The sequence below is a fragment of the Oxyura jamaicensis genome, chromosome 4 (assembly GCF_011077185.1).
Source record: "Oxyura jamaicensis isolate SHBP4307 breed ruddy duck chromosome 4, BPBGC_Ojam_1.0, whole genome shotgun sequence".
Lineage (NCBI taxonomy): Eukaryota > Metazoa > Chordata > Aves > Anseriformes > Anatidae > Oxyura > Oxyura jamaicensis.
In genome coordinates this window covers 64,096,036-64,123,854 of record NC_048896.1, presented here as the reverse complement: position 1 = coordinate 64,123,854, position 27,819 = coordinate 64,096,036, and the positions used below count along the sequence as shown (strand labels likewise).

At 35.4% G+C, this 27,819-nt stretch overlaps 1 protein-coding gene and 1 long non-coding RNA gene across 3 annotated transcripts; one reads left to right on the top strand and one right to left on the bottom strand.

Annotated features, from left to right (window-relative positions):
• Positions 1 to 483: 483 nt before the first annotated feature.
• On the bottom strand, positions 484 to 6,329 carry LOC118167098. The gene is made up of 2 exons (XR_004750938.1): positions 6,244 to 6,329; positions 484 to 4,270 (listed from the first exon to the last, which is right to left on the bottom strand). It is a non-coding gene; the product is annotated as an uncharacterized LOC118167098 (long non-coding RNA).
• Positions 4,808 to 23,441, top strand: MYOZ2 (myozenin 2). 2 transcript variants are annotated; one of them, XM_035326332.1, is made up of 6 exons: positions 4,810 to 4,960; positions 5,517 to 5,620; positions 10,993 to 11,162; positions 13,691 to 13,820; positions 15,502 to 15,685; positions 23,003 to 23,441. In XM_035326332.1, exons 2-6 carry the CDS (start codon positions 5,545 to 5,547, stop codon positions 23,232 to 23,234), a joined length of 792 nt encoding a protein of 263 aa, XP_035182223.1. In that variant the 5' UTR covers positions 4,810 to 4,960; positions 5,517 to 5,544; the 3' UTR covers positions 23,235 to 23,441. The 2 variants fall into 2 exon arrangements, with proteins under 2 accessions (XP_035182224.1, XP_035182223.1); XM_035326333.1 differs by lacking the exon at positions 5,517 to 5,620 and having other exon boundaries at positions 4,808 to 4,960.
• The last annotated feature ends 4,378 nt before the right edge of the window (positions 23,442 to 27,819 follow it).

Genomic DNA, 27,819 nt, shown 5'->3' with positions numbered 1-27,819 from the left:
TATTGACCTCTACTTCTATATTTCCTTCTAATCATGGACTGAAGTTAAAAAAAAAAATCAAAACTGTAAAGTGGACTTCAAAGTAGATAAACCAAAACATAGAGGAAGGGGAAGGGGAAGGGGGGGTAGGGGGAGGGGGAGGGCGAGGGGGAGGGGAAGGGGGAGGAATGGGATAAGTGGATGACTGTATGTAGTTCAAGCCTTTTCCACTTGTCAGCCTGGGCTTCCTTTTAAGGACAATTATGCAATTAAGGACAATTATGCAATTCATGACGTGAAAGATCCCACAACATCTGGAAAAGACAATACTAAAAGGAAAACTCTTACTCGGTTCAACAAAAATGACTTAATGGTAGAAGACAGGTAAATGTCCTTGTTCGCAGGCTGATATAACCATCCCAGTTTGCCACCTGCTAAATAATACTTCCTCTCATTGAAATGCATGGTTTGATTTTGTTATGATGTAACATGCTACTGTAATTATTTCACCTTCCTTAACCTTTATTCATTATTATGACATTCAATTAGTCACATATACATATGAATAATGTTTTAGCAACTTGTTATATTTTATGGAGCCCTGAATTTGTTTAAGCATTATAAAAGAAAGTGGCGTTTAGCAGGATCACTTCTTGTTTTGCAGCTATGACAGTTAAACATTCTTTATTCCAAATGCAATTACAGATGCTTATTTTATTTCTGTTAATGACAAAATCTTGAGACAGTGGTAGTAAATTAAATTCTAGGATAGTTATCATAAAATGTTTTTAAAGTTAAATTTTTGAATCATAAAGTTAACAGATAAAAGTATCTGTCAGTAAAGTTACGTGTTCAGACATCTGCACGTTGCTGTCGCTGCTTTTATTGTGGAACAAAATATGCTGTTGAAGTCCAACAATGCATATAAAGAGCAATAATCAGCAACATATAAAACAAAAAAGTTTAAAAGTTTAAAAATAAACAAAAGTACTAAAAACATTATTAAGACTCTAGTCAGAAACACTTTGCCATAAACATTCATACTTCTACACAAATAACTAGGATGAATTCACAAATAAATAAATAGGATGAACTTCCAAACATTTCAGTGTTTGTGTCCACATTTTTTTCCTTGTGGCCACCAAATGTGTCGTGATATTCTTACACTATTTTCATTACCAAGATACTAAAATATTGCAAACAAAATCAGAAGTGGCTTCTGGATGCATTGTGTTCTTAAACACAAATGAAATGTGCGTGTAACTGAAATATGTGAGTACTGTGCCTTTGTGAAGGCCAAACAGGAGCTCCTGGATTTTCTAAGTGCTGGAAACAAAGCTGAAAGAGTAGAAACTAATTCCAGTATCAATTACAAGAAAAAGCAAAACATGAATCTAAAAGGCTAACTGGTGGGATTGTTAAATAATGGTTACTTCTTTCTAGAGGTTATCTATTTTCAAACAAATTACACAAAAAAACAAGATTGAAAGACAAATCTAAACTCATCAAGTTCGTACCTATGTCCTGATGTCCTGAGGCAGGATCCAGTATGTCCAAATTACATGCTCTTAAAAATTGCCAAAACATTTCTTTCCATAACATTGGTAAACATTCTGGTCCAATGCCAGCTATCCTCCCAGAAAGAAAGTTCTTAATATTTAATTTATACTTCTGATATAAAATAAACTGATTATTTCTTAATCCAAATTCTGTGAACAAGATTGGAATCCAGATTACAGAATCATTTTGCATGTTAAGAGACTGCTATTATGGCCACTCTCCTTCTCGTCCTCTAAGCCAAAATAACTAAATCCTTTTGTTCTGTCCTCACAGGTAATAATCCTTAGCATGTGTTGCCTGATTTTATTCAGTTCTTGACATCTTTACATATTAATTAATGACAATCAAAATGTTCCAGCTCCTCAGTGTCAGAAAAATGAGACTATCTTCCTTCTGGTATTCTGTTCACATAGCTCAAAATATCTGCCTTTTTTTTGGTACTGCCCTAGTAATTAATATTTGTTTTGTGACTCAATGTAAATACTTCTGCCACATTATTTGTATAGTTATTCCTTAGTTTCTTTCTCTGAAGTTGATTTTTCTTTCTTATATGCAACTAACCTGCATTTTATTTCTTAGGTTAATTTTATTGATTTTGAATAATTTCACCTATTTTTCAGTACAATTTTGAGTGGGAATCCTACCATTCTCAAGAGCTTGCAGTTATCCAGAAGTAACAGATGGCATAATTGTACATGCTGGTACAATACTCTAAAAGCATGATTCATCTTGCTCATGTATTTTTTTTTCTATCAAATAACTAGTAAATGGACTAAACCCTGGACTATTGGGGATTGCCAATAGCAATCCCAACCTTTGGGATCCCTCTTCATATGTCCACCTGGATCCAAAATTCAAGCTTAAAGACAAGTGTCAATCAGTTGAATGTCCATTTCAAAATTTCATTTAGATGTGGTCTTCTGAATTGCATTTGACTTATTCCCCATTCATCAAGATAATTAAATGTTTAAATTCTTTCCTGCAGACTGCTTGTAATTTTCCTAGGTTGGCACTTAACTGAGATTCTTGGCTTAATCACTGAAGTTATTAATGAACACATTGATGAGCACGAACCCTTGACAGACTCTTTCAATTTCATTTGACAGCTTGGTGGTGAATCACTAATTCCTAGAGTACAAGTTTCCAACGAGTTGTGTAGGAGTTTAAAGAACATTTGTTCTTTCATTTGCTTAAAGAAATGTGGCATATTATCAAAAACCTTACAAAAGTCAAAATATTTATGCCTACTGCTTACCCCTTCTATCATAAGCCAACAACTACTGTCAAATAAAGAAAGTGAATTGGTTTCATAAATTTGTATTGGTAGCTTCCTACCAGCTTATTATCCTGCTAATGCTTAGAAACTAATGATTCAGCCATTTATATCTGGGGTGAATAAGAGATGTAAATGTTTCCTTTATAACACTTTCCTCTTTTGATACCAAAATAAAAATGTAAGTTAAAGCAACACTCATCTTTCTGGTATGTATGGAAAGTATAAATTCAGTAAATATTCTGTGATGACATGCATCTTTGTAGCTATTATCACCTCAGGCTAGTTTCTGAAAGTCTTGGGAAAATATACCCTGAATCACAGAGTAACTAACATTGGAAGAGACTTCTGGGGGTTCAATTCCCTGTCTAATGTGGGGCCTACTAGGTTTTCACATGGCTTTGGCCTGTCAACTTTTCAGGGGACACAAAAAAGAACTATTTGGGTTGAATTAAAACAGGATGGGGTAACATACTTTGCATTAAATTGTTCTGTCTTCCCTTCAGTTTCATTATCCTTCCTGCTCATGTTCTGCAACTTCTCAAATACATAACAGGAACTGAAAGGTTCATTGTGTGCTTCTTTAACTCACTTATTTTGTGGGAGAGAGAAGGGGGAGTTAATTTTTTATTTCAAGAGTATCTAGAAATCCAATCTAGTTTTCCCTTCACTTTGCTGGAGAAATCATTGAAGTCCTCCTGACAAACAGATAGACAGCAGTCTTGCCCATTAGTGAAACTGATAAGATTCAACCAAGACTTTGATCGTATTTGCTGGTACTGTCCTAAGTGACTGATCCAAGCACAAAAAACTGAGAAAAGAATTACCGACAGGTAACAAGAGCAGGTAGATTGTGATAGTGAGGATTAGAATGAACTTCTCTTTGGGGCAGAGATGTCTAGGATCTCAGAAAGATGTTTTGCAAAGCTAAGTCTAGGAATAGAAATCTTGAGAGGGAAGAAAAAGTAATTTTTTGGTTGAACACAAATGCTTTCAGGACATTAAATCAGGCACATACATTGCATCTGTCTCAGAGTGCTTGCTGCTTGTAAAGATATGCACACTGTGTTGGTGTATTTTATTACTCTACAGATTTAATTTACAGGCAGAATTCCTTTCTCCTGTCATATCATAAGCAATTTTCTGATCAATACTCCAAGCCGAAAAAGACCATAATTTTCCAGAAGAAATAGAAACTTCATAGAGCGAAGCCAAATCCTAATAAGAAATATAAAAGCTTCTTCATCTTGCTGTTACTGCCCATAATTCAGTTATCAGCATTCAGACAACAGGTTGTGGGGGGAATGTTTCTTTCTGCCTGTTTCTTTCTGTCCAAAGTTGGTTGCTGTCACGTAATATTTGTGCTCCACATATCACACGTTTCTTTGACAAGCTGATACAACAGTATCCTGGAATGCTGAATATGACCAAGTTTCAAATTACTGCAGATTTCTGCTCCTAATGCACAAAGAAAATTACAAGATTTTGAATAACAGTTTGAGAAATGTGTGCTTGTTGAAAAATTAGACATTTATAATACTGACAATTACTCCCTACAACTTATAATGCTGAAAAAAATCTAATTTCTTTTTCAGAACAGACTTTGTGTATCAGCCATCTGCCACTGACTTTAGCTATCAGCTACTATTGAAGCATGGTTTCATCTTTCACTAAGGATTAGCCCATGCCATTCTCATCTGATAGTCTTGCCCATCCATATATTTAACACCTTATTTTTAAATGTCTCTTTCCTGGTTATAACATAGAGATTATTATTCTCAGAGGTGATGAGGAGATGATCTGTATGGGTATGAGAGGAGCATTCCATTAAATCTTCCAATAAGCTCTGAAAGGGATATAAACTCTTTTTGTTGTGGGTGCAGCTGAATCTTTTCTGTTCTCTTCTTTTGCCAGGAAGATATGAGTGGTTGGAGTGTTTGATGCTATATATAACTAGTTGATGTCAGCTGGATGCCAATCCCTTTGAAGAGGATCAGCCCCCAGTTTGTCTCGGTACTAGGTACCATGCAGATCCAAGTACAAGGGTAGAAACCATCCTGGACCAGGCAGGTCATCCCCATTCATAACTAACTCCTGAAGCTTCAACTAAAGGGTTGAGAACACTTTTATCTGCACAACAACAGTAGGGTAAGTGTATTGTTTCCTGAAATATTTTGACATTGTCTGTCCTACAAACTATCAGATAAAAGACATTTAAGTAACCTCTTGACTCTGCAATTGAAAAGATGTTTATTTTTTTACCTAGTCAAATTTGCGCTTTCTTTGAAGATGCCAGAGCATCTTATTTAGTTCCTCAAATTCTTTATTAAATTAAAAAAAAAATCAGAATAACATTACTGAAAACATATAGCAAGTTATAATAAAAATATTAGTTATGAATTTAGATCTTTTCATATAATGTGTAGATGTGAGAAGGGCTAGATTGCTGACACTGATTTTGCTACAAAATGTATGTATCCAACTCAAAGTTCATTCCTTGGAACTTTCTATCCATCAGAATACATCCTAGCATCTGTCTGGAAGCAAAAACTGCAGTGCATTTTGCATAGTTAAGACCAGTGTATTTCTAGATCAGGAATAACTAAATTCAATATTCAGCCATTCTAAACATGCTATCAGAAATTAAAGTTGGCTTACTACTGCAAGCTGGCTCAACAATATAAAAATGTGTGTTTTCTTTCAGCAAGGAAAAATCATATCAGAAAATCACAATGTTATCACATTCTGCCATGGTCAAAGAGAGGAAACAACAAGCATCAGCCATTATGGATGAAATACACAGAAATGGTATAGCGCTGAACCCAACTTACTCTATATGCACTGTCCTCTAGCCCTCCCTAAAATATTTTTAATCACAGAGTTTAACTCTCTTACAGCTTTGTCTCTGGGTGTTTTGCCATAAATAATCCTGGGGGAGTATCATGCTGCCTATGGTAACTAATCCTTTTGTAGTTGCCTCTTTTCATTTGAAAGCTATTTTCAGATGAACAACTGCTGTGAAGGAATGAAGTAATCTAACAGCTGATGTACATTCTGCTAGGATAGCCTTTCAGAATATTATTTGGGGTTAATAACATGACTTCATTCCATTTTAAAAGGCTATCATTTGAGAAACATTCTGATCTGTCTGTATCCTCTTCTTTTGCTCTGTTTCACTTTGTTTTTTCATATGAATGATATAAAATTTTGAAACAACTGTTCACAGCTCTGTTCCTTCTGTGCATAATTAATCTTTGTAACTAACAAAATCTACTAGCAATGTGGCAATTTTCTCTGGTGCATAGCGACCACTCTTCTCTTGTTGCACTGATGAAAATGCAGACACTTATAAGAAGGTAGCTTGATTTGCAGATCAAGTTCTTAAAAAAAGTAGGCTTCTAGTGTGACACCTTCAGAAGCAATTAACTCACCTGGGAACACAAGTCTTCCTGGCTTTCACTTGGTATGTGCTGGATGTTTTTGGAGATCCTTCCAATCCTCCGTATGAACGTTTTTTATCATCTATGAAAAATACCGATTTTTTACAAGTGATAAACACCCCACAAGTCTCACTGAAGAAAACCAAACCAAACCAAACCAAACAAAAACAACCAACAGGAAGCTCTGTTAATATTTAGATTTTATGAAAATCATACTGCCTACATCGGAAAAATACTGGACATTACATTCCAGTACTGAAAATCTTTCTTTTGGTCTTTTGCTCCAAAGAATTTGGGGATGTTTTTTGTACTCACTAATTGACCAGTCTGTTTGCAGGAAGAGTAGGACCAGAGACTTAAAGAATTCAGAAAAAAAGAAGCTACAAGTTTCAGTGCCTGGTCCTAGTCCTGATATTTCCATACTTTTTTTCTATATTTTCTATTTCTAAGCAAATACCTCTTCCCTCCTTCCATTCTCCACTGAACACGGACTTAAGTCTGAAACCCAGCTTGCCCTTACAGATTTAATTAGAATTCCTTTTTTTTTTTTTTTTTTTTCCCCCACTGAAAACCCAAGTACTATATGTGCCTGACATTGCCTGTAAGCCCTTCAGGGCAGAAAATCTATCTGTCATATGTTTGTTTAGATCCAGGCATTTCACGTGGTAAATGTTACTGTTCATAGTAATACTAATAAATGTACCATACAGTTCTGGAAATCATTGGAATTACTGGAAAATCTGTGCTGATGCTTACATTTACATTATCTTTGTTTTCAATATTTATATATTATCAGATTTGCTGTCAAGTTTAGATTCATACACATAGATACTACAGTTTATTCTCCAAGATATGGTATGATACAGGGCCACTGAAGGCAATACAGACTCTTTAAGTGTATGTTCTAGTTCTATGTCATGGATGTCTGGGATACTTAACGTTGAAAAAAAAAAATTACATGAAATGTGTGTGATAAGAGTCTGAAATTTCTAACTGTAAAAGCTCAGTGAAACCAATTTAGAAACAGAGGATAACCAAAGCCATAATGAGACAAAGCATACACTAGTCCTTTGGGACCAAATATTGGAAACATCAGGGATAAATCTGTTTTTTAAACAGATTTTAATTTTTGAGAATTTATTTTTCCCCTAATTGTTGATTGAGCAAGTTTAACCTGAGACAAGCTGTTGTCTTTCTGGGTTTTGCATCACTATTAGTAATGAAGATTCTGTACCTGGAAATTGCATGAAAACTAAATTTCATCCAGAAAAGAACCTACCTTGTTTCACAGACCTATGAAACTCTCAAGTGTTAACAGAGGTAAACAGTAATAGAAGATTCTGTAGTGCAAGTCCCGTGGCTTGTAACGACACTCAGAAAGTATAAATGCTATGTTCTTATTTTAATCCCCTTTTATTATAATGCTTTCAGGTAAACAGTTAAAATCCTTGTAAAAGAAAAAAAAAATAAGAAAAAAAATGCAGAAACAGTTGTGAATAAGATACAAAGTCATCCAAGTTTTTACCAGTGTCTCAGTTCTGGGCTAGGTTAGTAATGGCTGAAAGCCCACATCTCCCTGTGATACATGGCTTTGTGTTCTAGTGAAATCCTACATGTCACTGCATGTTGTAGTAATAGACACTACCTGTAAACCCTCTTACAGTGTTAGAAGAGAGAGGAACGTGGTCACCTTCCTAACCGCCTGTTTTTTCTCTGGCTGATTTTGCTTAATGTTAAATTTCCTAAGTCTGATTAGCAGAGGTATACATGTATATATGTATGTTTGAGGAAGCCATTAGCATTCAATTACACTTAAATCTCATGTCTAGTTCTGTTCTATTTCTTAAATTCATTCTTCAGTAGCTAAATGATCTTTTATGATGGAGTTACAAATTCTTATTTCTGATACTATGAAAAACTATATCATATACTATGACACTCACTAAAATTTATAATCCAGATGAAGGTATTTAGAAGATTGTAAACTGGAAGATTAAAAGGGGTTGGGGGGAATGCAGGAGAAAATAGATAAGTCATATTTAAATGTAATCTGGTAAGATTTTAAGGGCAGGATAGGGAGGGCTTGGCAGGAACAAATAAAAACATTAAACTAGAAAGTTAAGATGAGGATTGAACTACAAATTAAACTTTCAGTATGAATGCCCATTTATGAAGTGTACTTGGAGATGTTTTCTTCCTATCATCCTCTAAATGTCCCCCTTTTCTCATTCTTCATCACCTTTCCTGCAGTGACACTGAAACAATCCCTAGACACATTATAAAACCAGACAGCAGATTAGATTTTAGTTGGCAGGGGATTCAAATGAACTTCACACCTTTGTTTCTGGGATGCTGCCTAGATACACAATAGTACACAACTGTAGGTTACAAAGTACCTTGAAGCCTACAGTAAACATTAACAAGAACAGCACGTATGTAAGGGAACAGCAAGGCCCAAAATAGTTAACATCTAGCATGTCCCAGAAGAATACCGAGTGGTTTGGACAGAGAACTGCAATCATCTTGGCGCCCCAGTCTCTTAGGACTTACATATTACCCACTCTGCAGACGATGAAGAAAAGCTTTTTCTACATGAAAATATTGCTGATCTGAAAGGTAAACTTCTCATCCCTTACTAATATAAAACCATTCAACAGTCCATGCCCCTGGAGTAATCTTGAAAAATAAGAACATCAAAATATGAGTTGTGGGTCAACATTTCAGGCTGCAGGCCAATAACTAGTGCACTTATCTCAACCACAGAGCCAAAACCCCACCACTATCTGTCACTGATATGGCTGTATTGGACAAGCTGAGTCATTTTCTTCCATGTTAAGAACTCCCTGTTTTGTAGCTACCCCTTAAATATCAGAAGGGTGTTACGATTCTTTGTGCATACTATTTTTAAAGCAGAAGTCCATGCTCCGGCTCATGATAGTTAGCCTGCTCTTGCTCCAGTTAAATCTACTGCAAGCATTTGATTGAAATAAGTATGAACAAAAGTGGACCAACAGTGATGAACTCCACGGCCACAAACCTATTTGATTTAGTACATAGAAAACTCATCCTGTACTAAATAGTTAGTGCACTGATCTCAATTACATTTTCCTAAATGTCAGCAATCCACATTGCTTTTCCATCATTAAGTTACTAGGAAACATATGCCATGTACTCCAAATGAAAGTCTGCAACTAAAAATAAAACTCTCTTTTTATTTTTTTTTTCCCCCAGCAAAATTAATTTTGACATTAGGGACCTACCCAGCTAATTAATCTGGGATTCCTGTCTGCTTGCCATGGAAGTAAGATACAGTATTTTACATCTAATTTGCTTTCTTTTTTTTTTTATGTATTAAAACACACGTTGAAGTTCATAATTTTAAATCCTGTAGATTATTAGAATATGTAAACAATAGGACTTATTATTAAAGAAAAAACAGAATGTGATACTGAAAAGTAGATCAAAGAAACACACTGCACCTATTTGATATAATCCTCAAAGCATATTGCACCTTCCCATTTTTCTTCCTGAAGTTTATGAACAACTGAGGAGAACAGTTTTAACTAATAAAATGGCAAATATTAATGTAAGTGGCAATAGGAAATGATTTTCTTGAAAATTCAGTTTTTATTATATTATCTAATTATTGTTACATTTGTTCAATTCTACTAAGTTCTAAGCAGAAATAAATTAATACAAAAATAGTTTGTTCAGTGTTGAAGTTACTGTATTCTAAGGTCCAAGCCTTGTCTATAGGTTGAGGACACCTAGTGAGAGAGTTCAGTCACTCAGCTTGCTCATTGCCACCAGTACCTCAAACTCCAGAACATCACCACAGAGATGACCGGTACTTTCTGATACTCCGTGTTCTCTATTTACAGTCTCAGTTGATCTCCTCTCCCCCTGCTTATGTGCCTTCATTTTCAAATCCCCTTGGAGCTCACCAAAAAAAGACAAGATTTTTTTTTTTCCTCAACAGTGAATAAACTAATACTGCACCTAATAATTCAGTATCTGACAGTGTCATTTTGAGAAGACTTGCTTGTAACTTTCCTCTTAGAAAGAATAAAAAATAAAACATTCTAAATCTATTGTTTCCTAAAAGCATGTTGTAATTTGTTCCGTCTCTCATTTTCAACACCTTAAGCTTTATTTTGAAGGTTTCTTTAAAAATAACAAAAAATACAGCTTAATACAGACTTTCTAATACAAACTCTTCTTAAAGTAGAAAATAGCCTAGATTTCAGATGAAAATGGGGTTTTGAAGAGTAATTCATAATAAAATGTTTTAAGCAATAAGAAACTGGTAGCTGTTCTTAAAAGGAGCAACCTGCTCATCTATCCAGTGCAGGACAAAAAGTTAACTTAATGTTTGATTTGGGAATGCTGATGTAATTATATGCTGATGCATATAATTTTGTTCCTGGTTTCAGCAGAAGCCAGTTTTCATTAGTCTGTGTGCAGGACAATATAGACCTGATTTTCAGAACAGCTGAAAGTCATTCAACTGAAATAAATTTGGAGCTTGGGGTGCTTAGCATCTTTGAAAAACGGGTTTGTGGTGTTCTATAATCTGCTCCAAAATTTTAGAAAATTTTAGAAAATTTCACTAACACTATATGAAGCTGCCTCATGTATTAGATGAGTATGCACTGATGTGTCATTGGGTTTCAGGTGTAGGGTACGTGAGATCAGGCATTTACAAAAAACAGAGGTATGTATTTATCCATTGTATTTCAGACTCACCCAGCTTGAACCTTGGAAAAAAGGTCAGCACCCCAAGAGATATCATGGTAGAGGAACTATCGACACTCAGCAACAGAGGCGCAAGACTCTTCAAGAGACGTCAGCGGAGATCTGACAAATACACGTATGAAAATTATCACTATGTAGCAAACAAGCCAAGAAACGTGAGTATTTGTAATAACTTATTAATGAAACACAGTGAGGCTAGCCTGGGGTTCCCTTGGTGCTCATGACACATTATGTGCCTGATTTATTTGTAGCTTCAGGTAGAATAAAATACTGTACTAGAACAATGCTAATATGAAGTGAGCCATTTGTATCTTACTGGACTCCTGTAGAAAAATAAAAAAAATCTGAAGACCTTAATACTTCAGGACATCAGATTCAAATAATTTTCATGCAACTCTGATTCAGATTACTAGTGACTGGAGTTCTTGTCCTGTAATAATGGATACATAGACTGCTGAAACTTAACTAGTTAATGATATTCAAAAGGTTGGAAGAAGTAACAGTCTGTTTTATGTGGCCAGTAAATATTTTTATTAAAATAGAGTGGTGGTCTCAACATAGTTGCCAGGCAGCTACGTGCCTCTCTCAAATGACAGAAATTTTTGAGACTTCTTGCCTACTTGTCTCAACAAGGGGACAAAAGATGAAGCTTGTTACTGAAAGACAATTATTCTCTGAACTAGGCCCTCAGGAACTGGGTTAAAACACTAGTGATACCCTGGTAATCCTCATGGCAGGAAGTAAATGCACCTGATGTTTGTCTCATTTATTGCCTTTGTAAAATACCTTTTTGTTTAATCTCTGCAAAGAGGGAGAAAAACATTCATAAATTTTATCTGGCTCTCCAGCGTGATAATGGTTTATTTATTTAAGCATGAATACCCTATGACCAGTCTAATAAAGCATGCAAGCAGCCCCTCTACTTTCACCACAATTTCACGTCTTTATTGTTTTAAATCCTGCATACATGATGCTATGATTATATTAGCATCCAAACCCTACAGAATCCATAGAAAGACTTTGACTGAATTTTTTAATCAAAAACTTCACTTGGAATAAGAAAGATAGTGACTATATGTAACGTATTGTTGTGATAAAACCTAAAGTTTGTATTGGTAAAAACAGGGGATGAATAATTGATGAACTAAACAGTAAAGCACCAATGGCTTTACTCAAACTATGTTCAATTTTATTAATGAAAACACACACACACATTTGTAATTAAATAAGAAACAATAAAATTAATGCAGGTTTTTTTGACTCTATGGAAATTTTTTCTTGTCTTATGGCATCTCATAAGGAGATTTTGGGAGCAGAAAGTAAGATGCATTTGTAATTTGCTGCTGTCTATGCTAATCCAAATGCTGAAGGATCTCTCTACTTCTCCCTGGAACTTCCCTCAAAAACACATGTATACTGCACAGTCATTATGACATTCTGACATGGGAAGAAATGATGCCTCTTTGGTTTCTGTTCCCCTCCCTTACATGCCTATTTAGCCACCACTGGTGATATCTTCACTGACGTTACGACTCTGGCTGCCAAAATTAATATTTCTAACATATTTTAGGATGACTCTAAAACATATTGCCTTGATCTTTTTTTTTTTTTTTTTTTTTTTTTTTTGTATGTTTCAGGTTAAAACCAGTATAGTTTGTTTGCTTTCCTACTTTAAGAAACTCATACTCTCAAACTATCTATATTTAAATTACTTTTAGCCTATGTGTCATAGCTAAAATAAGATACTGACTTCTTATGAGACTCCCATCTATATTTATGCAACAATGATTAAGCCTTTAGATGTTTCCTTAGAACTGATGACCCAGTAGGAGGGTGGAAAATAACAGCGTATCGTTAATCTCCAGAAAGTGACCTGCACAGAAGTTGCTATTTCTATTATAAATACAGGAAAAGCCCAAACAAAAGCAATTCAGCAAATGCAGTGGATTTTCAACTGATATAGGAAGAGAAGCTTTCTCAAATCTTTGGGTAGCAAAGATGTCTGGCACATCACAACTTCTAGCATCTAGTGATCCATGGGCTTCATGTTATGGGCTCCCCTGCCAAAGTGATCAGCTTTACTCTTTGCTGTGAACTACACAGCCCACAGGCACAGGTAGATATAGTGCCGACTGGTATGAGCAGCAGATGGGATGAAATCTCTTCTTAGACTTAAATTAATATTCAAATATTCAAAGATAAATTAATATTCAAATATTCAAAGATAAATTAATATCTTAGACTTAGATTAATATTTAAATATCCAAAATTTTGGAAAAGGTCAGACAGCTTAGTTGGATGGCAATGAAGCTTCAGGAGTCTTGTTCTAGCTCCCAACACCCCCAATCCTTTGAATAAAGCCATCACACACTTGAAATACGGCCATTTAAAATTGTGCTGTGATACCATTCTTAACACTGATAAATTATTCTTTTGCTTATGTAGCCATTGTAAGAGAGTTGTGAAACTGTTTCATCTTCTGAGTAACAGCCAGAAAATCCAGAGGAATGCTATCTAGCAAAAAGGGTACCTAACAGCAGGACAGTATACCTTTGGATAACATACTGTGGGTCTCAGATCTGGCCTGTAAGCTGAAGTAATATTCCATCGCTCAACAGCCAATCACAGAGGAACTAATTTTTTGCCTGTGCTATCAATGATATTTATTTCTGTTCGAATGCAGCGTGGAGAGCCCATGCAGGGTGTTAAAATGGATGGCCTCAGTGTTGAAGGAATTCCCCAGCATGCCCCAATGACACCTCCTAACACACCTGATCCCCGGAGCCCACCGCATCCTGACAACATTGCCCCAGGTAATAGATGAATTTATAGACATGAAATGCATTTAGTACCCATCTCATAGCAGACGAAGGAGCTCTTCCTAAAACAATATCATTAACAATAATTTATTAATGAAGTTACTATTAGAAATCCATAAATTGAGTCAGATAACTAATCAGAATCTCCTATGGAAATTTAAACCAGTACAGTTTAGTTGCTTCTGTTCGTTCTTAACAATTTGATATGCCCTTTGTACTACCTTTCCCTCAACTGAAGGCATGCATTATTATCCAGTGAGACTGCTCATATATTTATTGATCTTATAAACATTAAGAAACAGATCTTCAGATTTTAAACCAGATTAATATACTGACTTTTCATCACCCTAGTTTCTAACATACAACACACTGCCAGTCTGAAAGTTATCCATCGTAGTTTAATTACCCGTAAATGGACATCTGAAGTCATTGCAAGTTTTGCTGGAACCCTTTACAGATAAGTAACTTAAAGAGGAATTTGCCCCTGGCTGTATACACTACTGAGCTTTATTTATGTCCTTAACTGAGGGTACTGTTGTCTTTATTTAAAGCTGTGAGCTACAGGAAGGCCTTATTTTGTATTCTTTAAAGACTAGAGGAGGCTAATTTGTTTTAATTAATTTATTCAGTGATATAGCCCTTCTTCCTGTTTATGAATTATCCATGAGCAGACTGTGGTTTTTACAAATTCATTCTTTGTTCAGAATTACTCAATGCATGTTTTGTGCAGACCTTTTCCAGTCTATGTAAACTAGGTCAATGCTACTCTGTTAGTGACAGCTAAGGCTCTCTGCATCCATGGGCCAAATACTATGCAAACTGAGGTAATTTCCATTGCTAAAATATGATACAAATCTTAAAGTTTTCTTTAGGCAAGAAATATTTGTTTTATTTCTGGTGAAAGGAGTATTTATTAAACCACAGTTGTTTTTTTTTTTTTTAATAAATACTATAAACTCATATATTAGAATAATCCCTTGCTGATTCTAATTCTTCAAATTGCATAGTAAGGTCTGGGCTTCTTTCCCCTTATGTTTATTTGTGCCATATTGTACTTGGCTTTAGGAGAAATCACACTGAATAAGGAATTCACTTGTTTAGTAAAATTCTGATCAGAGCCTGATCCTCAGATGATTATACAGAGGGGAAAAAAAAAAGAAAAAAAAGAAAAAAAAAAAAGATGAAAAGGACCAAAGAGCCAAGTAGGTAGTACATTTTAAAGCATCAAACGGAGGCAAGAAGTCTGCCAGAATGGCTGGGACCCTAACTCCTTTTAATGCTTTTTGGAAATCTCACCCAAAGACTATAGAATTATCTTACTTTTAACCAAAAGGCTGTTTTTAAAATTTGATTGTTAATTCAGCCCAATGTCTGTGTAGATGTGCTCCTTTTTCAAATAGATGCATATAATGATAGAAACAAACTTAAATAAAAGTAAAATAAACTTACCCTCAAAAGAAGAGTAGAATACTTCAGATCAGTTATCTAAAAGGCTACAAATACCTCCTGTGAGCTTTCTGGTTTTATGTTGCTTTGGTTAACTCACTTGATTCAATTGTTCACTTTAACTAACTGTGAAATAATGGTATATTACTTCCTATTTACATTGGATGATGGTAAGGAAGCAAAAAAATCAATATACTGTTATACTGGTTTTACCTTGATCTCCTTGCAGGATATTCTGGACCACTAAAAGAAATTCCTCCTGAAAAGTTCAACACTACTTCTGTGCCAAAGTATTATCAGTCTCCTTGGATAGAAGCCATTAGGGATGATCCAGAGCTGCTAGAGGCTTTATATCCTAAACTTTTTAAACCTGAAGCAAAGCCAGAACTGCCTGACTACAGGAGCTTTAACAGGTAATGTTGAGTGAACACTGGCTTTTACGGAGCAGAGAAAAATTACTATGAAATGAAATGTATCCACTGGCTGTAAAAAGACCCACCACCTGTTTTTGCAAGTATATCCGTAAACATGAACAAATAGATTACAGGTAGCAAACAAAAGCTTTAAGAAGGTAAAAAGTTTCTCTCAAAGTTAAATTCTAGAACCAAGAATGTAAGATTAATTGTTGAAAATATTGAATGAAAGAGATAAAGAAAGAAAGAAAGAAAAAAACCAAACAAACACATAAATAGAAGTATCAGAATCCTGTGTACTGAATAAACATGAAAAATGGGATATAGCAATGCCTACAGTATTTCTGTTGACTTTGGCAGGTACGAGATCATGACCTCGTAAGACCTACCAGGGAAACTCTCAGTAAACACTTGGCTTGTAAAGACTGTAATGCAAACCACATATATTTTTCCTTTCTATTTATTAATTTTATTTATTTACTTATTTATTTTACAACTTACATTCTACAGGCTTATATATTTAGGCAATGATACTACAGTGAAATCTATCCCACCACCAAATCCTCAGACCAGACAGTTAGCAGCTTGCATTTTACCACATTTAACTTTTTTTGTATCTTCAGTAACCTTTGGTAACAAATCAACAGATGGAACATTACAAGCAGACTTGAAAAAACATTTGAAATAAAAGGGGATCTGAGACTAAAGTTATTTGCATAGTAGGTAGTACACTGAATACTGAGGCTTTCATTGGAACTTCTTTATATATTGACAATAGTGAGTTTGGAAATACTTTGAAAGTTTTAAAACACATTCTTACTTAAGTCCTTTGCTTTAATTCATGCCATTCACAGTATCTTTGTATATCGAAGTCATGGACAATAACCCCTTTGCCAAAACACCAAATAGACAGCAATCTACTAAAAAAAAAAAAAAAAAAAAAAAAGGCATGGCAATATAAACACCACAAACGTCACTTGAATTCCTGCCATAGAGGCAGGCCTCAGCTATGAATTCAAGGAGAAAAAACTAAAAAACTCCACAATACATCAAAGTTGGCATTGCAGACACTACATTAATTTTTACTTCCTAACAGCAATACACATCACAAGTGTGTAGCACACTCTTGTCAGCCAACAAAATAACAATGCAAATCAGAGAGATGAGCCACAGCTGCCAATGTTGGAACAGTAGCAGTACAGTTTATGTACTATGGTTATTATAACTGAAAAAAAAAAGCCAAGCATATATGTATATATATAGAAATAGAGCCAGAATCAGTAGTCCCTCACACAAATGATATTGAGTCCAGCATACAAGTCATCACTGTTGAAAGACAGAATCAGACAGGGCACAGAAGCTCTACTAATAGGGATACGTGTCTTGAGACACTATCTGATGGCTTCTTTGTGAATTTCTAGCTGCTTTGTTGTCCCATAATCTGTTAGTTGTCCTCTATACAACACTAACTGTTCAGATTTCTTTCTATGAGGATTTGCTCTGTGTATGATATAGCAGAACCATGGGTCACCACTGTCCAAATTTGTTGAATATACATTCATTCATTCAAGGGAAAGATCAATATTCATCCTTGGAAATGCCATAAAAAAAATAAAACCTGGCACATAATTCTAGATCCAGATTATGAAACTGGTAAATTGAAAATGCAAGAGATATAATCCATGATATTTAAACAAAGCAACCACTCTCCTCACTGAAAAAAAATCTACATCCACAGAAAAATAAAAGGATACCTGGTGAACCGAAAAAAGCTGTTTGATACATACAATGCACTCAGACTTATGTTTTACAGCTAGAAAAACTAGATAACTAGATCCAAAAGAAATTAAGAACTTGCAAAATTGCAATTCAAGATGCTTGCCTATTGGAGAGGATCTCAGAGCCATGACTTATGTGTCTACACTCCTAAAAATGCATAGGAGAGTGGGGTGACTGGTTATGGAATTCAATACAGCCAGCACACTGTACCTGTCGAGCTAGCCAAAAAACATTACAGAGAATGCTTCATGTGACTTAAATTCCTCTTTGTCAAGGCCATCAGCATCTAATTATTGCTGCCTATCTTCAGGTCAGGGCTAGATTAGGGGCTTCCATTCCAAAAAAAGAGCAGAGGTCACATGTATTCTTTAAAAATGCATACTCAGGAATAAGGTTAATTTATTTGGAAAGAATATTTTCCTAGGATGTGGCAAGCCTGGGTTTATTTCTAAAGGAATGTCAAACCCTGAGAAGAAGTATAACAACCTGGCTCCAGGCTCTTCCAAGGAAGAGGTAGGAACATTTTTCACTTCCCTTATTAAGACTCGTATCACAATACAGAAAACAGTAAACTTATTTGTGCCAGAGGGCCATCTTTTTTTCTCCAGCTGAACAATCCTTTTTCTCTAGCTGAACAATTAAGTAGTAGCCCACGTGGAGAAAGAGAAAGCAGGGTCTATATCTGAGTTCCCAGATCTTTTCATGTACTTTCTTTAATTATTCCTTACAGTAAAGTAAACAAATATTTAGAAGCAGAAAACAAGACCTCTGTCTTAGGGATATGGTTTAGTGGGGACTGTTAGTGTTAGGTTAGAGGTTGGACTCGATGATCTTGAGGTCTCTTCCAACCTAGAAATTCTGTGTGATTCTGTGATTCTGTTATTAGTTGTTCAGCCTGATGTCTAGGCTAAGATTCATACTCTGTCTAATCCAATTAAATTTATATTTTTGGGTAGCATTTGTGCTTCAATATGAAGGGCTTCATCCCCTCTGGAATACTCTGTGTGAGCAGTTAGGTCCACTCTTACAAAGACATCTCTTGCAAAACAGCTCTAGTCATGTTCATTTGACAGAGATTCAACACCACTAGCCATGGTTGTAGAGTGAAAATGCTTTTACTGAAAGCTTGCTGCAATAGTATATTGTGTGTGTTTTCAGCAGTGGAAGTTCAAACAAGATTTTATTAATCAGAGAATCACAGATGAGTTTTGGTATAAGATAGGTGCAGCTGCCAATATAGCTAAGTAAGATCTGAGCATTTGCAGAAGGAAAACTTTCAGGCATCTCAGGAACTTAGCAGCCTATGGGTTTTGGGTGTAGAGAGAAGTACCTCTTGGACTTTTATGTCTGTATCATACTAGGCTATTCTGTGCATCTAGGTCACAGCATCCTTGATTTCTTTAATTGCAGTCTTGGAGAGAAAGCAAATGATAGTGTATTAAACAAAGTGTGATATAATGACGCCTTTTTTCTTTTTATCAGTGAGGGTATCAATCAAGGCTTTCTATCATGATTCATCATTCAACAAAGTGCCATTATGTCTCTTCTCCTGCAAAACACTAGTACAGTCATCGTTAGTCAGCACGGGGTGTGGTTAACAGTAAGTGTGATGCATAGGACTTCCCAAATGAAACGGGCCTCAGATTCTACCCAGTTCATTCATTTGTATCTGTTAAAATGGTACTTGGACTTTCCTGGACATATTCAGGTTCCTTTCAGTTTTCTTTGTTCCAGGACAAACTAGCAACATGACTTTAGCAGCTAGGGACTTCAGCTGTGTCTGAACAGCCCCACACAAACATGGCTTAAAAGTTTACTCAGTACTCAAGAGCGCTCAGTTTTTTGTTTGTTTTTCTCCACTGCCAGGAACATGGTAGCTCTGGACTAAGTACCAATACAATTTTTTTATCATTAGCTTTAACAGTAGCAGAATCAGAACTATGGAATTCACAGAATTATTAGTTGAGGTCTAGTAGGCATTTTACACTGCAGGGATCCTGCAATTCTGGCAGGTCAATGAAGGAAGAAGCATTGGAAGCAACCAACAAGCACATATGCCTTCTGAGGCAGGGCTTTCTGTGAGACATTCAGGTAATGGCTGAATTGCAGATAGTACTAGGCAGGGCGCATGATCAGAGAAACTGAGTTCAGAGGGTTTCTGTAAGGCTACCCTTTCTCTCCTAGATGAAAATGAATCTGCTAGCAGAGAAATACTGCAGAACAGAGACATGTCGTCTGATTTCTCTTGTCGGTTTATTTCTTACTAGAAAATTAACATTTGTTGAGAAGTTTGTAATACCAGTTCATTTAGTACCTTTATTCCATCTGCTTTCCTGAAGCTGGATAAAATGTCAAAGGTAGGATTATGAATGACACACAAAGCACTACATCTTGCTCACATAAGACAAGCAAGTCTGACTGGTTCTACCTCTCCTACCAGATAAATTATTGCTCAGCTTTCTCAATTCCCAAAGACTACTGTTTCAAAAACACTACAGGAATCCGGTCCATCTAGACTGGGCTCTGCTTGTATTGATTAATGGATTCTGAACTCTGTTGCAAAAATGCTGAAGGATTCCTCAAAGGAATTTTGGGTGCCTAACTCCGAATGATGTGAGAGATTAGTGGAAGCTCAGTGCTTAGCCACTTCCTTAGCATCTAAATACCTTTGTGAAATTGGCATTATATCTTGCATTAAGCTACCCTGAAGCTCTGAGTATTTTGCAGGGTCAAGTTCTCTGTTCCTATGTCTCCTTTTTGCACAGAATTATCAATAAGAAGAATGTTCAGAGAATAACAGTCCCATTTTTAACAATGAAACTCATGTTTTTCATAATGTGATGTAATAGAAGGTGTTAATCCAATACAGTGAAAACATTTATTCAAACTTTCAAAATCAACAACTAGCCTCCTATGCTGAGACAATTCAATGTTCAGTAAGACAGACTGAGAACAAAAAGAAGAAGCCCTACTAAAACAACAGTTTAAAATAAACATGGTTGTGCCTGATAACATTAAATCACACATCGACTTTTTAGGAATATGCAAAATGATTACTAAACAGTCTCTTATACTTCCTTGTGCTACTTCCTATGTCCCTGAACCAGCATTTCTGCCCTTATTATGAGCAGTGACTACTGGAATTTTTACACGAGTTTTAGGCTTCTATACAATGAATCAGAGGTCAAGTGATACAATTGATGTCCACACAACAGAGGTCATTATGACAGCATGTTGTCAGACAAGTTATTGCTCACAAAAATATACTGCTGCTATAAAGGAAAATTAACATTTAGTAGCCAATTACTATACTCTCCTTTATGTTGATTACCATGTGCTTCTGCCTAGCATGCAAGAATGGCCTCTCTGAGGCCAGATTTTATATAGAAACAACTTTTTTTTTTTTTTTCCCCACAAAATACATTAAAATTTCTGTAGAACACTTGTTTCTGTTACCTACAGAAAATTGCTGTACTTAAAAGCAAAAAGTACTACAAGAAGGAATTTTAACACTATAGAATTGTTTGGGATTTTATACAGCTATTACTGTTCAATTCATCTTGATTATTCCTTTGATTTACATATTGATGAGAATTAAATATTACGACAATGTGAGACTGTGTATCTTAATTAGAGCAGCAATTAAAACAATCTTTATTATCCTGTAAGACGCAGATCACTACATTCACTCTGTGCCAATTACCAAGCAATTATTTTTAATCAGTATCACACAGTATCCAGTTTGGCACTGTGACCTAGAAGACAAGAAAAGCTTGATACCACAGGCACTTAATATAATGAAGTCACTTTTGACCTCAAGAGAGTTTAATGACTAGACTGGTTACTGCTGCAAAATCGTATCTTCAGTTGAGAAAGAGTTTTAGAGCTTAATTCAAAGCAGTCCTCTTCTCTTCCTAAATATGCATGCCCAGAAAGTTCATGATTTTTATATCTTGCAAGACTGACCTTTGGAATTGACACTAGCCCTTTTGCCAAAATCTGCATGTGAATCTGAATCAGTGAATCATTTGTGTAATGACAGAGAAATGCCATTTCTTTTAAGTCACAGATTCATTTATTCTGAATTATTCTCTTTATTTTTGTGCACTTAATTCAAAAAAGGTTTTGTTTAATCCATAGTTACCTTGTTGTAAATTCTAGTCAGATCTTCAGTTTCTCTCTTTTAGTTTCTGTTGGTAATTATTTCTCTGGGCTTCTACTATAATACCTAGAGCCACTAGGGATATATACCAGCAGATCTGTTTGATATCAAACACACAAAACCTACAAGGGCTAGAGGAAATCCGTTTTTAAAAACAAAACAAAACAAAAAACATTTTCACATGCCACTATATATGTATCTTTTCAGAAATCAGGTGTTGATGTGTAATTTTAAAATCTTACATCTCTTAACTGGCCAGACTATATCCCAACAAAATTATGCAGCTAATCAAAATGCAAAGCACATGTCTGTTCATGTTTGCTTATACAAAGGATTCTGGAAAAAGTGAGAGACCTCTCCCTCCCCCCTCATCCCCTCAAGTTTTTACAGCCTAGAAATCTGAAAAAAAATAAAATAAAAAGAATTATGGGAGGTATTTGGTAATACTGTTGCTTAAAAATATCAGCAAATGCATGTAGCAGTCAGTTCCTGCTTAGTACTTCTTTAGTTTCTCAGACTTACCATCTGAGGGAACACGTACATTTAAATAACATGAAAAATACTGGCTGCAAATTAGGGCCAATTTCAGCAAGTGTTTCAAGGTCTAGTTACATAAACATTGTCTTCAGGAACAAAGCTAGAGTAAGAAGTCCTCACCCATTCCCCTCCTTTCCAAAGGCTGTTGTCTTTGGCTGTTCCTTTCTGCTTCACATTATACTTCACTGCCTCCTCACTTGTATTGTTACAATTGTTTCAACATCATGATAAAAAAACAGATTGCTGTAATAATTCTCCTTTGAAGGCTTTTTTTTTTTTTTGTGTGTGTGTGTGTGTGTGTGTGTGTGTGTGTGTGTGTTTTGTTTGTTTGTTTTAATGCAGATCACATAAACAACCCAATTGTATCACATATCCCACATACGTTCTTACTGGTACAACAGTGAGATGCTGAAATATAGTCTAGTGGGAGGAACAGGCTGCTGGGGATAGGAGAAAATGGGGTGAGAACTTCCTGAACTAGTTACCTGCTAGGGAGAGTGTGCTGAATTATGATTTTCAGACTTAGAAATTCACCACAAACAAAATAAATTTAGTAACTGTGACTCACCAATGAAAACGTTTTCTTGCAACATCTATTTTCCCCTCGGATTTTGTGTCCATTGGTAACTCTGAAGAAGGCTTTATCTATGGGAAAATATATCAGATATTAAAGACAATTTGCCAGAAAAAAAAAAAAAGCACACCTTTCCCAAAGTTGTTAAAATGTAAACAAGAAATTACATTAAATCTTTATCATTAAAATAGCTTCTATACTTTTGATGCCTGGGAGAAAAATACTTTTAATTCACATTTTAATTTCGTTTCTCTAATATCTACAGAGTTGCCACTCCCTTTGGTGGTTTTGAGAGAGCATCAAAGCTGGTTAAATTCAAGGTACCAGATTTTAATATGCTGATGCTAAATGATCCAAGATTCATGATCCTTGCAAACCCTCTTGCTACCAGAAGATCCTTCAATAGGACTCCTAAAGGATGGACGTCTGAGAATATTCCTGTAGTATTCATTCAGCCTACAGATTCCAACACTGTTCCAGAAACAGAGGACCTGTGAGAGAAGTTGCACTCTATATCATACAAAATGCTGAAAGCTGCACATCCATGTATTTTTGGTCCAAATACTACTAAAGGCTACCGATAATTTTTTTCCCTGGCAGCTGGCATGTATGTCATAATGTCTGACACAGTGTCTCTTCTCTGGCACCTAATTTCATCTGTTAACATAACGTAAATAAAGTAATCTGGCAAGTATTGGCTGCAATATTTTGTACTTTGTTTATATATTCTTTTACTTCACTGAAAACTACAACTATTGTAAAATCTTTGCTAGTCATTTCATAACGTGCATTAAGATTAAAAAAAAACAAAAGTGACACTAATATCAACAAATTTGATTTGATAGATACGCTGATTCTGGTAGAACAACTGAAAAGTGTCATGAAAATGCACTCAGTGCACTACTAATACCACCTGCTTGAGAAGAGCTCTGAGAAACCAACCTTTTTTTCCCCCCCCCCCCCCCAAACCCACTTCAGCCAAAGTTATGTTTGTCATTCATTACTTCGGTGACAGCAAGTTAAACCATTTTCTTCTTTTCCTTCTCTAACTCAGCTTTAATTATGGACATCAAAGTCCTTGTCATATGGATTTGTTTACGGAAAATGCAGTAAATTTGACTATGACAAAGACTACATACTGGTATGAAAAAGTACAAAGGTATTTCCTGGATGAGTCTAGAATGTTTGTTAATAACAACTAAAAAACCTACCAATGACTGGCCACGTCAAACATACCAAATTAGTTTCATTGAGCTATGTTACCACAAATGCATTTGTTAATAGAAAGAAATTTCATATACCTTTCCCCCTACAGCCATAATATCTTTTAGGACTTAAAAGCACGTGAGTTTTCTTGTTTTGATATGCTGGCAAACTCTGACATTTTAGAAATACAAATATCAGACTTACTACATCCTAACTTAAAGGAGGAAGGCAAAATCAGTTAAAAGGTGCTGTTCTTCAGTGTCATTTTTCAGGTTACAACTTCATACTGATAAGAGGAAAATATTAGTTTTATAATTGCTTGTTTCTAAATACTTTCATGTTTGATAAGTATCCAACATCTGTAGGTTGGATATTCTAACATACAGTTTCATTTGTATGTTTTGAAATAGGAAACAGCTTCAACCAACAGGCCACTCCCCTTTCATATATCCCAGATGCTTCTCCAGGGCATAATTGTCTCTAAGCATGCACACAACAAACAAGAGCTTTCTGGATAACTCAGCTACCTATTTTTTCTTTAGATCAGAATATTCATAAAGTTTTGCAAGCTCTATAGTGACACATTAATCAAATTTTAGCTCTAAATGAAACCCACAGAAGATGATGATAGTAAGCAAGTAAAATAATGCTTCTTCTAGATATTTTTCTTACTAAAAGTTTGGTGGCGTTTACATACAAAAGTGAATATTTCAGCAAGAATCTTGACAACTGGAAAAAAAAATGAAGAATGTTGGAATAGATTTAGAATGGAAAGACCAAGAGAAAATTCTGCCTACATTCTTGTGGCTAAAATGTGTGTCTGTAAAAATGGTTCCCATGTTTCAATTCTGGTTTCAAGGCAGGTAGTTGGCACAGAAAATTGACATTATTATGTTTAAATTACTTTAAAGTAAAATAATTTTGGCTGCAAACTGCACAGCCAAATGTACAGGTCATAAGCAAATTTGTGAAGGAAAAAAAAAAAAACAAAAACTCATTGACAGAGAACACTTTCCTAGCAGGGGATTAATTTGGGGACCTTAACTGCACAATGTACAGTAATTATATGGAAAATTATAAAAATTATGAATTCTTCAAGCCTAAAAATGCAAAAGCTAAAGAAAAAAAACTATAGTGAGGAGCAATGCAAACAAGTGCTGGAGTTTGTTTTTTATAAGCCACAATAAGCCATCGTAAGCCTGTTTGAACAGAAATATGAGAAGATCAGTGCATAGCATATACACAGCAAGGACTATGAGGGACAGAGCATATTTATTGTATACTCTGTAAAGATAACTTCTATGTGCGGAGCAAGCCACCTTGCTTCTTATGCAATACACATGATGGTAACTTTCGTTGTCTATACATACAAGGATCCAATGGAGTAGAATAGGCTCAGGAAGCTTAAGATTTTTTGGAAGCACTGAGTCTACTATGCAGGTGTTCATTTGATGGTCCAAATAACTGTGTTATATAAGGCTAGAAATTACTGACCGTCTTTACATCCTCAAAACCTAACTGAGACTTCAGAAACAATCTCTGATCTGATTCCTCTAATTAAAGTCATCTACACTTATCAACTGCAGCAGAACCCTGTTTCTCCTGCTTTACTAGCTTGACTACCATAGAGCTATCTACATACCAGTAAAACAAATGTGCCCAGAACTACTATTTTTAAAACTCAGGCCAACTGACACAGAAATGTGCAACCATACTATTTAATCTTCCAATATTGGGTGGCTTTTGATGAACCACCTTTTGGGAATAGGCCTTGGACCACGCTAACCTCTTGAACCACATCTGGGACGTGTTTAGGAGCGTGTTAATTAGCAGAAGCGAGGCCTGAGCAATGTGCTAAACATTCAGCAGCATGGAGGATAAACTGCCAGTGTCCAGGAATGTTCCCTGGCTGCATCACTCTAGATGCAGTCTTATTGTGCAAGTCCCACTGCAATAAACAAATCTCTCTGCCAAAAAAACAATTCCTTTGCCACAGAGGAAGATTTTTTGTTAAGGTTGGGGATTCAAAGATTTTCTAATGACTTCAGTGAGTTTCAGCACAGGATTTATTTTGTGAGAAACTTACATTGCAATTGAAATGTATCCTACAACAAGAGGAGACTAGCTTTGGGTAGAAATAATGAAGGAGTTCAAATATCAAGATTTTTTTTTTTTTTTTTTTTTTAGACAAAGACATGGCTCTGAAGAGATAAAATATAGTTGTTTTTTTTTTCTTTTGTTTGTTTTTTTTTAGTTATAGGTCTGGGAAGATATATACAAAACAACTGACATATTTAAATTTTCATTGGTGTTTCTAAAAGCTCCTGCAGCTAAGGAGTACAGCTGAAAAGATAAATTAAATGGAAAAACATGAGCAACAGCTTTATACAAATGTAAACAATAACAGGTATATAAATATTTTAGAAAATATGCTTAAAAAAGCACATATACTTTATCGCACAACACTCATATTTACTTCCAAAAGAGAAGGGAACCGAATGCTGTGATGAAAAGGCACAAATGCAGTAGGGGTAAATATATAGCTTAAAAGGTCTTTGTTCCCAAAGCTTTTTTTGGCCTCATTTTTATTTACATTAAGGTATCCATTACAGCAGTATAAAAGGGACTTTAAAATTCATTTCAATGTTCTAACCAACAATGTGGTGAACTGAGGAAACAGATCTGCCATTTCCTAATCTACACAAAATACTCACTGATCACAGTGTGTAAAAACGTAACAACTTTTTTTTTTTTTAAAAAAAAACAAACACATATGCACCTTAAAAATTTTTAATATATGAAAAGCCCAAGATCATGGTCGTTACTGCATGCAGCATTGACAATAAATTGTTATCAGCAATAACAGTAATCAGGAGTCTGTATTTTAATCCTATATAGTTATGGCCTTAAAGTATGCTTACTGATAGAATTGCATCCCTATTCCACATCCTTTGTTCAGACTCAAAAAAAAAAAATATATTCATATTTCACTTTACTTAGCTGAAGTTATTAGGCCAAATTATGCCTAAATGTAAATTCTACGCTGGCAGCACTGAAATAATTTCAGAAGTACTATACACAGTAAGTGATTGGAGATTCTTTCTTGAATCCAGCAGGCCAGAGACTCTCTGATGCTGATTTCTGCTGATGTGTTATTTGTTTATGATTGGTATAACAAATGTTTGTAAAAATGGGGTTAAAAAAAAAAAAAATATGGTCTCTCTCCCCATTTCAACAAAAATTGTAGCTGATTTGTTTCCTATTTGTTGGTAACAGAGACCACCAGTACCAAGAAACAAACACTTCATGTTAAGTTACTTTATTACTGTCTGCCTCCAAACGATTTGTTTATACCTAATCTTGTACTTTGGATGTGTAATTTCTTAAATGCATTCACACTTCTTAGGTGTTTTAAGTATGTCAGAATGCCCTCCCATATGTTCTGCACAATCGACAACTGTGTAAATGAATTAGTTGTCTATTGTCTCAAAGCACTGCAGTGTTTTCATTAGCTTAATAGGCTTTGCTTCAATCATAGCCAGGAAAAACACATTGGAGCTGGATTTCTGATCCCAGTGAAATCAAACAAGGGTTTTGGCTCTGACTTCTGTGGAAGCAGAATTTCACCATTCATTACATTTACTGCATCTCAAATCTGTATTTGTAATTGAAATTTATGCCATTACATTAAGCTACTATGTGTTCAGCATCCAAATGGATGTTTTAGATTACAGAGCTGGGGCTGACCACATATGCAGTTGTTTGTGCATGGTACATATGATGAAGTACAAACAACCCTCATCAAGCCTCAGAAATACTCTGGGAAACTGTACAGAACTGCAGAGAAAAATATGAGCCTGTATCTGCAAGTTTTGT